Source organism: Neoarius graeffei, chromosome 16 (assembly GCF_027579695.1).
Source record: "Neoarius graeffei isolate fNeoGra1 chromosome 16, fNeoGra1.pri, whole genome shotgun sequence".
Lineage (NCBI taxonomy): Eukaryota > Metazoa > Chordata > Actinopteri > Siluriformes > Ariidae > Neoarius > Neoarius graeffei.
The window spans coordinates 8,683,484-8,699,874 of NC_083584.1; the positions used below are offsets into that span (position 1 = coordinate 8,683,484).

The 16,391-nt window shown below is 42.3% G+C and overlaps 1 protein-coding gene across 1 annotated transcript in view; it reads left to right on the forward strand.

Annotated features, from left to right (window-relative positions):
* hdac5 (histone deacetylase 5) overlaps positions 1-16,391 on the forward strand; it is a 197,677-nt gene that overhangs the window by 38,981 nt on the left and 142,305 nt on the right. The window contains 1 exon segment of the mRNA XM_060942459.1: positions 15,566-15,813. Within this exon segment, the coding sequence (XP_060798442.1) occupies positions 15,792-15,813 (22 nt within the window). The 5' untranslated portion in view covers positions 15,566-15,791.

Genomic DNA, 16,391 nt, shown 5'->3' on the forward strand with positions numbered 1-16,391 from the left:
GACTAAACTGCACAAGTCCGGGAGCTGTTCTCTCGCTCTCTCACACTCTCGCTTCCCTCCAAATGTTTTTGCACCCTTTAAGTGGTTTAAACTGCCTTTCGATGAGCTGGTGACTGTATTTACGTGTTGTCGCATCACAGAGTAGATTATTTTCCAGCAGTGAGCTGGTGGATCTGCTCCTGTTTAATAACCAACACGTCATTTTTTTAATTTTATTGATGGAGTCATGGAGCAGCGCTGATAAACACACAGCATTTTAATAACTTCAATTATAAGCTGTGTTTCTTGGCAAAAAAACCCCCAAAAAAACTCTCTATGCACATTTCCAGTTGAAAAAAATGTATTTTACAAATTCAACTCCAGTATTCCCAGTTCCATATTTTCCCAGTTTTCTATAATTCCCAGTTCCCTATCTTCCCAGTTGAGTATGTGCTCAGTTTTCTGTGTTCCCAGTTCTCTGTATTTCCACTACCCTGTGTTTCCAGTTCTTTACGTTCCCAGTTTATTTAGTTTGTATTTCCCTGTATTCCCAATTTTCTATTTTCCCAAAATTCCCAGTTCTCTACTTTCCCATTTTTCTATAATTCCCAATTCTTAATGTTCCCAGTGTCCTGTCTTCCCAGTTTAATATGCACTCAGTGTCCTATGTTCCCAGATCTCTGTATTTCCACTACCGTGTTTCCCAGTTTCCTGTAATTCCCAGTTTAATATGTACTCCATTTTCTGTGTTCCCAGTTCTCTGTATTTTCACTGCCCTGTTTCCACTTCATGTTCCCAGTTTCTTTAGTTTACAGTTCCCTGTATTCCCAATTCTCTATGTTCCCAGTTTCCATTTTCCCAATTTCCTGTAATTCCCAATTCTCTATGTTCCCAGTTCCCTATCTTCCCAGTTTAGTATGTACTCAGTTTTCTGTGTTCCCAGTTCTCTGTATTTCCAGTGCCGTGTTTCCACTTCACGTGCCCAGTTTTAGTTTGCAGTCCCCTGTATTCACAATTCTGTGTTCCCAATTCCCTATTTTCCAAGTTTCCTATAATTCCCAATTCTCTGTTCTCAGTTCCTTGTCTTCCCAGTTTAATATGTACTCAGTTTTCTTTGTTCCCAGCTCTCTGTATTTCCATTACCCTGTTTCCTTTTTCTATAATTCCTAGTTTCCTATGATTCCCAGTTTCTGATCATTTCCAGTGTAATATGTACTCAGTATTCTATGTTCTTAGCTCTGTTTCTCAAGTGCCCTGTGTTTCCAGTTCTTTACATTCCCACATTCTTGAGTTTGTATTTTCCTGTATTCCCAATTCTCTATGTTCCCAGTTCCTTATCTTCCAAGTTTACTATGTGCTCAGTATGTTCCCAGTTCTCAGTATTTCCACTACCCTGTGTTTTCAGTTCTTTACGTTCCCAGTTTATTTAGTTTGCATTTCGCTGTATTCCCAATTCTCTATTTTCCCAGTTTCCCATAATTCCCAAATCTTAATATTTCCAGTTGTTTCCAGTTTCCTAGCATTCCCAGTTTCATATGTTCTCAATTTTCTATGTTCCCAGTTCCCTTTTTTCCAAGTTTCCTATAATTCCCAGTTCTTAATGTTCCCAGTTCCCTATCTTCCCAGTTTAATATGTGCTCAGTTTTCTGTGTTCCCAGTTCTCTGTATGTCCACTTCTCTGTATTCCCACTTCTTTACATTCCCAGTAAGGTATTAGGCAGAGACCCGTCCACCCGTAAATTTGACGGGCGATTGCCGATTTCAACGGACAAGTATACACACAGACGGATACTGAAACGGACGATAATGCCGAAAATTTTCGCACATGAATACTCCCACATGTCATCCGATAAATCCAGTTATGTTCCGCCCACACACGGACTGGCCATCGGGAGTAGCGGGAGTTTTCCCGGTGGGCTGGTGGTTCAGCGTGGGCCGGCGGAGAAAAAAAAAAAAAAAAAAAACAGTTGCGCGCTGGCCTTTAATATGATAAGCAATGTTAACAGTTTCTTTAACAAACTGTTAACATTGCTTATTACAGTTGCGCGCTGGCCTTTAATATGATAAGCAATGTTAACAGTTTCTTTAACAAACTGTTAACATTGCTTATTACAGTTGCGCGCTGGCCTTTAATATGATAAGCAATGTTAACAGTTTGTTAAAGAAACTGTTAACATTGCTTATCATATTAAAGGCCAGCGCGCAACTGTTTTTTTTTTTTTCTCCGCTGGCCCACACTGAACCACCGGCCCACTGGGAAAACTCCCGCTACTCCCGATGGCCAGTCCGTGTGTGGTTCCGCCATCATTTACAAATCGTAAGAAACACAGTTTAATACGAAAAATACTGAAAACTTGAAATGAAAAATCAGAATATTTCATCGTTTCCGCCATTTTGGCCCGCACTGAATCTTGTAACATGCGGACTGAATAAATCGCGAATTCTGATTGGTCGAAAATTGCCAAACACCCTGCGTTGTAGTTTCCTCTTTCTTGGCGGGAGAACCGCATTTTTTTTTTGCTGACTCACTCTTCTGGATCAAGATGAATCCCAACAAACGCCCCAAATTGAATGTGACAAAAACTGATTCGTTTTTCCACAAAAAGACAGAAAAGGTATGTGTGATACATTGATTAACAAGGGGGGTTCATTGGGGTATGGTAAAATAGAATACTGTTGGTTTTTTTTTTTATTAAATACTGTAACTAGATCAAAAGATTATATACAATTCATTGTTGTTTATTTTCTTTTCACTTTTGTTACCAAATCAAACACCATACATACATCTGATACATTCAGGAGTGAAACTGAAAAAAATACAAAGTAAAAATATGCAATATTTCTGATCAAAAATTACACGCCATTTCACCCTGAAAATGTCCTAGAATGCAGGAAATGAAGTCTAAATTTCAAAAATTTTCTGGGGGGGCATGCCCCCAGACCCCCCTAGAGGGACTTCGCGCCTGCGGCGCTCGTCTTCGCACCTGCGGCGCTTATCAGGATTATATAAAATATTATTTTTGACTGGTAAATTTCTTTTTCTGCCTAATACCCTAATTCCCAGATTCTTTTTGTATTTCCTTGTATTCCCAATTCTCTACATTCTCAGTTCCCAGTTTCTATAGCCACAGTGTTCTATGTTCTGAGTTCCCCGTGTGTGAACGGGCTCAGTGTTTTGGGAATGTTCTGAAGAACATCATTTTCAAAAAAAAAAAATCTGTTTTATCTCATTTCTCTTTCCTTTATTTATTTCTGCCTTAAAGACTCAAAAATGGCCAAAACTTTCCCGACACACTTGTGTGGTTCTTTAAAATGTCCGAATCACCTCTGAGGGTTGCAGACTTTGGGAATAAGCCGAGTTGGATGGAAATCCTTGAACAATGTGGAGTTATTTGTGACTCGGAGTGGTGGAAGTGGAAACGCGAGGTGAGCAGGCACTCGGTCAATGGCAGGAACTTCCCCGTTTTTAGGGCAGGAAGTGTTGTGATTGAGTCGACACGAGGGATCCTGGAGTTACTTCCTGTGTGTGTGTGTGTGTGTGTGTGTGTGTGTGCAGTTCCACACTGTGTCCAGCAGGTGAGGACAGAGGACACGGTGGGAGAGGAAACGGAGAAAGGGACAGATCCACAGCTCCAGTTCCTCTTCCAGCTCCAGCGTTGCTCATCACAGCAGCCGCTGAAACCGAGGCCCTTGAGGTTTTTGTTTTTCCCCCCAGCTCGAGCTGAAGAATGTATTTGAAGGCGTCCGTGTCGTCCTCACTGCACCTGAACGTGTGTGAGCAGGTCACACCGGTGCTTTTATCTCACACTGAGATAAAAAAAGGCAGAATTTGTTCTTTTACATGGAGAAGAGGCAGAAAGAGTTGAGCAGCTTTTTGAGTTTTAACTCATTTTGAACCACAAAGTGGGACCCGAGGACTGAATGTTGAACTTTCATGAAGGAAAATATAAATGATGCTGTGAGTTGTCTTGTCTTGTTGAAGATCATCCAAGATAGACATGTTTAATATCTGAATAATAATGCACACAGGGTGGCACGGTGGTGTAGTGGTTAGCGCTGTCGCCTCACAGCAAGAAGGTCCTGGGTTCGAGCCCCGGGGCCGGCGAGGGCCTTTCTGTGCGGAGTTTGCATGTTCTCCCCGTGTCCGCGTGGGTTTCCTCCGGGTGCTCCGGTTTCCCCCACAGTCCAAAGACATGCAGGTTAGGTTAACTGGTGACTCTAAATTGAGCGTAGGTGTGAATGTGAGTGTGAATGGTTGTCTGTGTCTATGTGCAGCCCTGTGATGACCTGGCGACTTGTCCAGGGTGTACCCCGCCTTTCACCCGTAGTCAGCTGGGATAGGCTCCAGCTTGCCTGCGACCCTGTAGAACAGGATAAAGCGGCTACAGATAATGAGATGAGATGAGATAATGCACACAAATCCAGAGAGGCAGAGTTGAGTCAGTTTTTAGCTGTAAATTTACTGTTTATGGTAAGGAAAAGCTGCATGAAGCTAACAAACGCTAGAAGTTTGTTCCAAAGTTACACGCAAGTTGAAGTAGATCATCTTTTTAATACGATCGCTCTCCTGTAAATATCCTACAGCCTTCCAGTTTACGCTGCTGGTGTTTCAGACCGTACTGCTGTCCAGAGATGCTCAAAGAGACGCGATACATCGACCACTGGCGCCTTTTTAATAAAATTAAAAAACAGAGATCATCACTTTTTCACTGCTTATAAAGAATCATCTGAGCTCCTGAGAAATAGAACCTGTACAGGGCCGAAGATGAACAACCAACGTGTTTTTTTAAGGATAGTTTTTTTTTTATAAATAGGTTAATATTTAAATATAATCGAGCGATATAGTTTTTTAGATTTTGTTGTGTTGTTCATTATTTTAATTACTGCGCGTTATATTTGTTTTACATTGTAACATCTGATATGTACTTTTATCCCGTGGAGTAGTCATTTGGCATTTGACTGTGATGATGCGATGTGGGACTGAACCATGTCACGTGATGTCACGTCACTCCGAAAGCTCACACAGCACACACTTGTTTTATACACTTGTAGAAACGGCAATGATGTGTGTACAGTGTTTTATAAGAGTGATAAGTCTCGGGGTTGGGGGGATTTTTTTTTTTGAGTATTAGAAGCACATGTTCAAGGTAGGGTGACCACCTCTAAAAATACAAAAAGTGGGACAAGTAGTACGTTTTAGTGGGACAAGGTGGGACAGGTGCGGCAACTTAAAGCTTTCATATATATATATATCTTTGAGACAAGCATATGTTACTGGCAGGATCAACCAGGTAGCGCCGCCAGGACGACGAGTATATTTTTATATATATATAAAATCCTATATCTTACCAAGAAATATTTGTATCCTGCCTTTAAACCTGTAAACACTGACCGTACACTTCACAATTTAGACCAGGGGGTTTCAAAGTGTGGGAGAGTCAGCCCCGCCCCCCCTCAGAGAGCAAATAAATAACAGCGCCCCCCCTTACAATTTTTGTTTTTGCTATACTTCATGTTCCATTCGTATTTAAAAAAATGGTTGTTGTACACATTTTTATTTTTTTTCTTTTACACATTTTAAACATCTGTGCTTTTTGAAAACTTCTTTTTTACACATTTTAAACATCTGTGCTTTTTTAAAACTTTTTTTTTACACATTTTAAACATCTGCTTTATTTTAAAACATCTTGTTTTACACATTTTAAACATCTGTGCTTTTTTAGAACTTTTTTTACACATTTTAAACATCTGTGCTTTTTTAAAACTTTTTTTTTACATATTTTAAACATCTGCTTTTTTTAAACATCTTGTTTTACACATTTTAAACATCTGTGCTTTTTTAAAACATTTTTTACACATTTTAAACATCTGTGCTTTTTTAAAAACATCTTGTTTTACACATTTTAAACATCTGCTTTTTTAAAACATCTTGTTTTACACATTTTAAACATCTGTGCTTTTTAAAAACATTTTTTACACATTTTAAACATCTGCTTTTTTTTAAAACATCTTGTTTTACACATTTTAAACATCTGTGCTTTTTAAAACCTGTTTTTAACACATTTTAAACATCTGCGCTTTTTAAAACATCTTTTTTTTTACACATTTTAAACATCTGTGCTTTTTTTTTTAAACATCTTGTTTTACACATTTTACACATCTCATAGCATCGTTAGCTAGCACCTCTTGGCAGACAACACACTGTGGCAGTGGAGCATCTTCAGATCCAGTCCATGAAAATCCAAACTTTAAATAATCGTGGTCATACTGCCTTCTTTTTTTGCTTGGCCCAGACTCTGTCTCCTCACTCACTGGAGCTTTAGGTACTAAAAATCCATCCATTTTGTCTCTGGTAAAGACTAGCTGAAGTTCGCTAAATGTCCGCAAAAGTAACTTATTCTGTCTTATTTTTCCTCACGTTGCGCCCCCCCCCCCCCCCCCCCCCCCCGAAGAACTCTGGCGCCCCCTAGGGGAGGCGTGCCCCACACTTTGAAAAGCCCTGGTTTAGACCATAAGGCCAATAAAACAAAGCATTTGATGTCTGCCTACGTCTTCATCCCAAAAACACACCAGTGTTGCAAAGTAATGTCGTTATTGAGACATTATCATTCGTCAACTCTACCGTCAAAAGCAGTAACTACTCAGGCCTTTCAAGTAGGCGAGTAACCTACAGTATACGCCTTCCAAATTACTCCACACTGACACAGTTCAACTAAAGGTACAGTGAAAAATCTGAAATCAAATCAAAAAATAATCTTATGTTAAATAAAACTTCAGCGCAGACATTTCTCAAACCAAAATCTCAAACTGGTGGATAAACATGGCTAGCTGGAATTTAAAAAAGAAGAAGAAGAATTCTATGATAGAATAACAGTGTCATGCTTCGGACTTAAGAGAAACGACTGCATAGATTTAGACGTTTCTTGCTGTTGAACCCTTTTCTGGTGAGACTCGCGTCCGCCGTGTCTCTTGACGTCATGCTCACTACCGTGAGCAACTGAAAAACTACTTTTGCACAAATAACAGAAAGCTCTGTCGGGTTCATCCGTTGGTCTTACCCAGGAATGTGATGTCGTCCATTCTCTACTGAAAGAGCACGTTCTCTTTTTGGGTGGCACACTGGCTATAGTTTCGCATTCAGGCACCGACTCTCCCTCTCTCTGTCTGTTCAATTTCACGTGGTGGGGCATTTACGCTCCCGATAATTTGATTGACATAGCCTACGACACAGCCTGTCGGACAGACGTCCTCATTCTCTCCTGCAACCATTGGACGAAATGAAAGCCAAGAGTGCTGTCCAGAGCCATATATAGCTCTACCACTCTGCTGCTGTCTCTGCGTTGGAGTCACGCGTCAGGCAAATGGAATAGATCGCATCCGTGTTTTTCATGTCGTCAATGAATGACCAGTGAAAAACCAGGACGTTATCCTAATATGCATGGCGCAGGACAAATGGCTGTACAGAATAACCTGAAGTGGGACGGGTGGTCACCCTAGTTCCAGGTGGTGTGATTTTAAAGGTGCGTGCATCAAACGCAGCCATTAATCAAACACTTTCATCAATAATTTCAACCCTGACAAACTGGAATTTTACATCGGCTGAGTTCCAAGTATAAGAATAATTATTCTATCCACATTCACTTCAATTCAAGTCAACATTGCCCGCCTTCACCCCGTCCTTCCCAGTAGTGACGCTCAAACTTCGGTCCACTCCTTCATTATGTCCCGCTCAGATTATCGTAACTCCCGTCTCTTTGGCCTCCTGACTAAATCCCTTCAAAGGCTACGATCCATTCAGAACTCTGCAGTGAGACTCCTCACTCATACCAAACCATCTGCTCATATCCCCCCATCAAGGGAGTAACTTTGATTTTGACATTGGTGGGGACACAAAAGTGATCCAAGGCAGTTACCAATATTCGTCTGTAGGTGGCAGTAAAGGACCATGGATTTGTTGTATCTAGCCTAGCCTAGTAGTAGTAGAAAGAGGTCTCTGTAAAACGGTGAACGCAGCAGACACCATGGCTGTCACGCTGTTGATTCTGAAATGCAAGTCGCACATCTGCATGGCCATGCAGTAGCCTACATCTGACTACTTACATTCTGTAAAACCATCAGGTCTATAAATTTAACATTCATTCATCGAGGATATTATCTAACACCAAGTTATATTGCTCCAGCGTTCCTTTTCTCTGCAGCTATGCAGTAGCCTAGCTCTGATGCGTCCTGTCACGTTGCTAAACCTGCCTAAGGAGCCACAGCAATACTTTTATGAAGGGTTTCCATACATCAAAAGGATTTTGTTGAGGTTTTAAAGCTCGACGGAAACCCTGCACTTACATTCTTGACTTTGAAGAAGAATGAACGAATGTCTCGTTTCTTGGGAGGGGGGCCGTCGTCCATGATACTCAAGTCGGCATGCGAGTCGTAGGGCAAGCATGCATGGACATCGAAGTCCAGCTCAATTTGTAGGCTGATGGAGAGTGGGGGGTGCGTAGGGTAGGTCAGGTGTGTACGTGTGCGATACGGGGGGTTGATGGGCGGGTAGTCATGGCTGCTGTGGGAGGTGTGCTGCTTTTACAGCAGATGGAGTGACAGCTGGGATAGCCAACCATGTAAGTTAGCGAGAAACAGGTAGCTAATCAGAGAATGCATATCTACGTTAGAGGGGGGATTATTAGCAGTGTCATACATTTAACCCTTTGTGTGCCATATAATCATTGCTCAGGTTAGGACATCGGTTTTATTGATCGTGATTACACAGTAGCGGCTGAATATTGGTAGGGACACGTCCCTAGCATCCCTACCCAAAATTACGCCCTAGCCCCCCATTCTTTCTCAGCTACACTGGCTACCTGTTCTGTCCAGAATTAAATATAAAATCATACTACTCACCTTCAAAGCCCTCCATAACCTTACTCCTTCTTACATCTGTGACCTTCTGACCCCGACACTCCATCCCGCTCTCTCAGATCCTCTAGCCAGAATCTTCTTGCACCAGACTCTCTACCCTGGGTGGCAGGTCCTTCAGCGCTATGGCCTCCAAGCTCTGGAAGACCCACCCTCAACCCCACCATGACTGCTCTTCTTTTCCTTTCTTCAAATCTCATCTCAAAATCTTTCTGTTTCATGAACTTTCCTCCTCCTCCTCCTCCTCCTCCTCCTCCACCACCACTGCATAAACTCGCCACTCTTTACCAACTCTTTTTCCATTGTGTGTTGCTTTCTTTGACCTATACAGGGCTCGAAATTCATATATATTTTTCACCAGCCAGCCGGACTAGTTCCCTTCCAAAGTAACTCGCCAAACAGAAAATCAACTCGCCAAAATTTGTTCATGTATGAATTTTACTTCTGTCAAAAATAACGCAAAAGAGAGTGGTTACCATTGTTCACGACTAATGTGCATTTATTTCAAGACCCGAGTATCTTGATACTGTTTTTTTTTTTTGCACACTTTACAAACTGGCATTTGCTGTTCCACGTCCTCCTCGCGATATCCAAAAAAATGCCAGATGACTGACCCCTTACTAGTTCTTTTAGGAACCAATTCGTCCCCTTCCATTTTTAATTTGTCTCTGAAATGGACAGAGCTTACACGGTAGCCTATGCAGCACAAGTGATTGCACGAACTGAGTCAGCGCTGTAGACCGAAACTAGGAAATCTTCCCGCATGTTCCTTTCAGCACCGAGATGTCGCCCGGGATTGGTTGGCGAATGCGTGACATTTTTTTTTTTTACCCTTAGGCAGCCTCTCACGTTACTGCCTGAAGGACAGGGAGAAAACCACTGGAAAAGGTTTTAAACAAACACGAAACAAAAGCAAGTCGGCAGATGACCATAAAATACTCGATAGTTACGATATAATAATTTTATGTATCTCACACAGAATTTTCGGAGAAATATCGAGTATATTCGATATATTGCACAGCCCTAGTCTGAATCTTCGCTTCATATATATTTTTTACTTTCAACTAGCCAGCCGGGCTGCCTAGTGACAGGAATTACCCGCCAAATGACAAATTAAGTCGCCTCGGGCGACCGGACCACCGCGAATTTCGGGCCCTGCTATGTAAAGCGATTTTGAGTTTGAGAAAGGTGCTATATAAATGTAACATTATTATTATTATTATTATTATTATTATTATTATTAAGTATTATTCACTGGATATGAGCAATCACATGCTCTGATTGGCTACTCTACTACTAGGATATCAGCTCATATACCGTGAGTAGAGAAAAACAAAATGGCGGAGCGTGTTACTGAACCAACTGAGGACGAAATAAAAACTCCACTCGAAAACAAAACCCCAAAAAACACAAAATAAGGCAACAAAATATGGAATGAAAGTATTTGATGGTAAGAATGTATCTTTTTTTTTTTTTTTTACAACCCCGATTCCAAAAAAGTTGGGACAAAGTACAAATTGTAAATAAAAACGGAATGCAATAATTTACAAATCTCAAAAACTGATATTGTATTCACAATAGAACATAGACAACATATCAAATGTCGAAAGTGAGACATTTTGAAATTTCATGCCAAATATTGGCTCATTTGAAATTTCATGACAGCAACACATCTCAAAAAAGTTGGGACAGGGGCAATAAGAGGCTGGAAAAGTTAAAGGTACAAAAAAGGAACAGCTGGAGGACCAAATTGCAACTCATTAGGTCAATTGGCAATAGGTCATTAACATGACTGGGTATAAAAAGAGCATCTTGGAGTGGCAGCGGCTCTCAGAAGTAAAGATGGGAAGAGGATCACCAATCCCCCTAATTCTGCACCGACAAATAGTGGAGCAATATCAGAAAGGAGTTCGACAGTGTAAAATTGCAAAGAGTTTGAACATATCATCATCTACGGTGCATAATATCATCAAAAGATTCAGAGAATCTGGAAGAATCTCTGTGCGTAAGGGTCAAGGCCGGAAAACCATACTGGGTGCCCGTGATCTTCGGGCCCTTAGACGGCACTGCATCACATACAGGCATGCTTCTGTATTGGAAATCACAAAATGGGCTCAGGAATATTTCCAGAGAACATTATCTGTGAACACAATTCACCGTGCCATCCACCGTTGCCAGCTAAAACTCTATAGTTCAAAGAAGAAGCCGTATCTAAACATTATCCAGAAGCGCAGACGTCTTCTCTGGGCCAAGGCTCATTTAAAATGGACTGTGGCAAAGTGGAAAACTGTTCTGTGGTCAGACGAATCAAAATTTGAAGTTCTTTATGGAAATCAGGGACGCCGTGTCATTCGGACTAAAGAGGAGAAGGACGACCCGAGTTGTTATCAGCGCTCAGTTCAGAAGCCTGCATCTCTGATGGTATGGGGTTGCATTAGTGCGTGTGGCATGGGCAGCTTACACATCTGGAAAGACACCATCAATGCTGAAAGGTATATCCAGGTTCTAGAGCAACATATGCTCCCATCCAGACGACGTCTCTTTCAGGGAAGACCTTGCATTTTCCAACATGACGATGCCAAACCACATACTGCATCAATTACAGCATCATGGCTGCGTAGAAGAAGGGTCCGGGTACTGAACTGGCCAGCCTGCAGTCCAGATCTTTCACCCATAGAAAACATTTGGCGCATCATAAAACGGAAGATGCGACAAAAAAGACCTAAGACAGTTGAGCAACTAGAATCCTACATTAGACAAGAATGGGTTAACATTCCTATCCCTAAACTTGAGCAACTTGTCTCCTCAGTCCCCAGACGTTTACAGACTGTTGTAAAGAGAAAAGGGGATGTCTCACAGTGGGAAACATGGCCTTGTCCCAACTTTTTTGAGATGTGTTGTTGTCATGAAATTTAAAATCACCTAATTTTTCTCTTTAAATGATACATTTTCTCAGTTTAAACATTTGATATGTCATCTATGTTCTATTCTGAATAAAATATGGAATTTTGAAACTTCCACATCATTGCATTCCGTTTTTATTTACAATTTGTACTTTGTCCCAACTTTTTTGGAATCGGGGTTGTATTTTTCACGAATTGCTCCTATCATTCCACCAGTTTATTTACATTCTAAGAAATGATTTTGTCGGACGTTTTGTATAAAGTTTTTATTTATCGAATTTGCTAAAAATAAAAATGCTGTTTCTCAAAATCCATTGAACATGGAGAGAATAAAACAGTTATTCCACTCAATATCGGTGCTACGCACCTCGTCGTCTGTCAGCTCATGTACGACTCAATTTCGTGGAATAACTGTTAAATATCCATCTAGATTTAAAACCCCCCCACTAATTTATGATGTAGGTGGAGCTCTTACTTGCGTATCTACACTCACGCCAGCAAAGATCTTCACACCCAAGATTGTGCGTTTTGTATAACTCCTTGTGCGGTACCAGTAACAGTGCGTGACATGACGTGAGCGTGGTCTAAACTGCACTGAAGGGTGGCTCTGAGAGCACTGAAATTATAACCTCAAGTCCCATCACGCCACATGGTTGTTAGTTTTGTGTGTTTTTATTTTGAAGTGAGGTCATTGTTTTCAGCTCTGGACAACAACTAGTGAATTACAATTTTATCAAATATCACCTTTAATATTTTATCACATGTTTAAATTATAACTGCTCAAAACGATGAATACGTCATTGACTTAAGAAACAAAACAGCAACAGTGTAAATGAACTCCACAGGGAATTCCTTCAAACGCTGATGTTTAGGTCGTAGTTGGACAGATTTCAGAAGAAACGGACGATTCGCTGTCGTTTCTCGTCCTGATGTTATGATTTAAAGCACGTGGAACAATTAATAAAGTTATAGTTATTGGGAATAAGTTGTGAAAAAATTAGCGAATCCTGACTCCAATATGGGGCGGCACGGTGGTGTAGTGGTTAGCGCTGTTGCCTCACAGCAAGAAGGTCCGGGTTCAAGCCCCGTGGCCTGCGAGGGCCTTTCTGTGTGGAGTTTGCATGTTGTCCGCGTGGGTTTCCTCCGGGTGCTCCGGTTTCCCCCACAGTCCAAAGACATGCAGGTTAGGTTAACTGGTGACTCTAAATTGAGCGTAGGTGTGAATGTGAGTGTGAATGGTTGTCTGTGTCTATGTGTCAGCCCTGTGATGACCTGGCGACTTGTCCAGGGTGTACCCCGCCTTTCGCCCGTAGTCAGCTGGGATAGGCTCCAGCTTGCCTGCGACCCTGTAGAACAGGATAAAGCGGCTACAGATAATGAGATGAGATGAGAAGACTCCAATATTTTTATAAAATGTTTAAGATGTTGGATTGTGGCCAGATAATCTCTCACCTTCCAAAACTAACGGCACAGTTCTCCAAATTCACAGTTCCCATTATTATCACTTCCCTTTGTTCCTAGTTCTCCGTGTTCCCAGGCGCGCGTGTAGACGGTTCTCCGTGTTCCAGGTTCCCAATGTTGCAAGTTACACATTTCCCCTTACATATGTGCCCAGTTGTCTATATTTCAAATTTCCAAGCTTCCTATTTCCCAGTATTCTCTCATCCCTGGCTTCCCAGTTCCCAACATTACTTGTTCCCAGTGTACCCAGTTCGCTACATTATCAATTCCATTTGTTACCAGTTTCCTGTGTTACTAGTTCTTTATGTACCTTGTATGCAGTTCCCGATATTCCCAGTTCCCTATATTTCCCAATTCCCTAGAAAAGAAAGAAAGCACAACTTTATTCATCACACACTTGTGAAATTTCCTCTCTGCATTTAACCCATCTGAAGCAGTGAACACACACATGCCCACACACGTGAGCAATGAGCGCGCTCACACACACACACACACACACCCAGAGCAGTGGGTAGCCATGCTAACAGCTCCCGGGGAGCAGTTGGGAATTAGGTGTCTCGCTCAAGGGCACCTCAGCCCAAGGCCATCCCATTTTATCCTAACCTGCATGTCTTTGGACTGTGGGGGAAACCGGAGCACCCGGAGGAAACCCACGCGGACACGGGGAGAACATGCAAACTCCGCACAGAAAGGCCCTCGCCGGCCACGGGGTTCGAACCCAGAACCTTCTTGCTGTGAGGCAACTGTGCCGCCCACTACACCACTGTGCCACCCAATGCTCTATATTCCCAGTTCTCCATATTTCCAGTTCCCCATATTCCCAGTTCCCTATATTCCCAATGCTCCGTATTCCCAGTTCCCCATATTCCCAGTGCTCTATATTCCCAGTTCTCCATATTTCCAATTCCCTATATTTCCAGTGCTCCATATTCCCAGTTCTCCATATTCCCAATTCCCTATATTCCCAATGCTCTATATTCCCAGTTCCCCATATTCCCAGTGTTGTCTGCTAATCTTCACACACTTATTATTGCGGACTTTATTTTTTATTGAAAGAGATGTTGTGTGATCTCTATGACTCACTTCTTTTGCCTCGACTCTGTTACAGAAAAAAACCCTCGCATTGAATATTCCGACTCACTCGCTGCATGTCCTTCCACAGAACAGCCACCACCACCAACAAATAAGTAAATGTAAATAGCAGGTGGGTTTTGATGAACAGAAAGGTTGATGTGTGTTTTTCCCGAGGCGTTTTTCTCCTCTCCGGCACGACACTAAAGGACTTCAGGATTCCGTCTCCTGACCTGCCGTTTGTTCCGCAGCAGGAGCCTGCTCTGGATCTGACTGAAGCGTCGGCCGTTTAAACGAGACGGTCTACCGACGGCCCCCTCGTGCTGATCCGGAGGCCGTCGGGAGTCTGGCGGGCAGCGTGGGTAATGTAGTACTGCAGGCGCTGTGAGGCAGCGTGGGTATTCCAGCGCGGCAGTCTCAGCACAGAGCCGGGGCTGCGTGACTCATCCCATTAATGGCTCTCTGACTGCTTCGAGGCGGAGGCGAACCTGCTACACCTCCTCACTACAGAAAGAGCCTTTCTCACTCTGACTCCGACAGAGCCCGGGTCCTGCCCAGCCCATCTGATGGAGGAGTGGTAGCGTCTCCTGCCTCTGATCGAGAACGGGAAAGCAGACGAGCAGGAGCTCTGCTGCGCCGCACACTGCGAACACCACGTGATCCGAGAGTGACAGGAAAGAAATGAGTTGTAATCAAACGACGTTTGGACCGACTGTGTGCTAGTTTTTCTCCTCGCGCTTTACAGCTTTACCTTCAGCCAGCTTCACCTCTCTTTCTGTTCTTAGCATCTGGACATTTCCTTTTTTTGGTGAATGAACTTTAATTTAGCGCGTTTAACATTTCTGGAAGGAGTCTCCAGTGTCAGCGCTTTGTAACGGACAGAGGAGTTTACGCTCTTACGGGTTCTGAGAGGAAAAGCAGCCAGGTGAAGGAATTAATGTTTTTTTTTTTTTTTTAAATCTTTCCTTAACATGCATGATGTAACGAGGCATGGGCGGAGCCTAGGATCACTCAATTAGCACTGACGGTTAATTAACGTCCTTCCTTTTGGCCTTATCAATCAGAGCGATGTAACATTTTTCCAGTTCATTTGGTAGAATTCATGTCGTGACCTGAGCTGATGAGTCAGTTGAGGCTTTTTTCTTTTCTTTTTTTTTTTTTAGGACAGACTTCGATTGTTTAAAAAAAAAAAAATCAATAAACCCAAATGTTGCTTCCTGTTTCTTGTGTCATTTTTGCAGTGTGTGATCATCACAGCCCAGCCGCTCTACTCAGATCCGCAGTCATGGCGGACAGCGAGGACCCGCTCTAGAACCCCTCGCCTTCCAGAACCTCGTGGAAACACCACACACACACACACACACACACACACACACACACACTCTCTCTCACTCTCCCCCTCCCTCTGGAGATCGTCTTCGCCCTGCCTGAGTCCAGACGTGTGGAACCAGACGAGACGTGAGGTCCATGAGTTCATCCAACACTCCAGGTGAGGCTCTTTCAGCTAACGGTTCTGTCGATCGGTGCTTTAAACGCTTAATAAAATTCAGGAGGCTGTTGCAATGCTAATTACACAGAAAAAGCCTTCGGTACATATTTATCCTGTTAATGTAGTAACTTAAATAATCCGATACAGCAAATAAATAACGATCAACTAAAAGAGCACTCCGAGTACGTAGACCGGGGTGCCGTTGGAGGGGGAGTTAGGACAATTCTAAGGGCCCAGCACTGACAGAGGGCCCTCAGAGCACAATATTAACATTATTACCATGTGTAAGTGAAATTAATTAAAAAATGTAAATAATTTTGTCTCTTAAAACGAGCAAATACCACAACCTTCCGGTTTGGTTTTCCATTTTCCGTGAAATTATTAGACTAGATAGTCTTTATATTTCACCCCCTCCCTATTCATTACATGGTACACAGCAAATTCAGAACTGTTAAATTTTGGGTGTTAGTGAAATTTGAGCAAAAGTAGACTTAATTTTACCCTGATAGAGTTAAATCCATTATATTTGACTTCAGTTGATAAGTAGTTGGTGTCAAAATCGGGTGTAAAAACAAAGC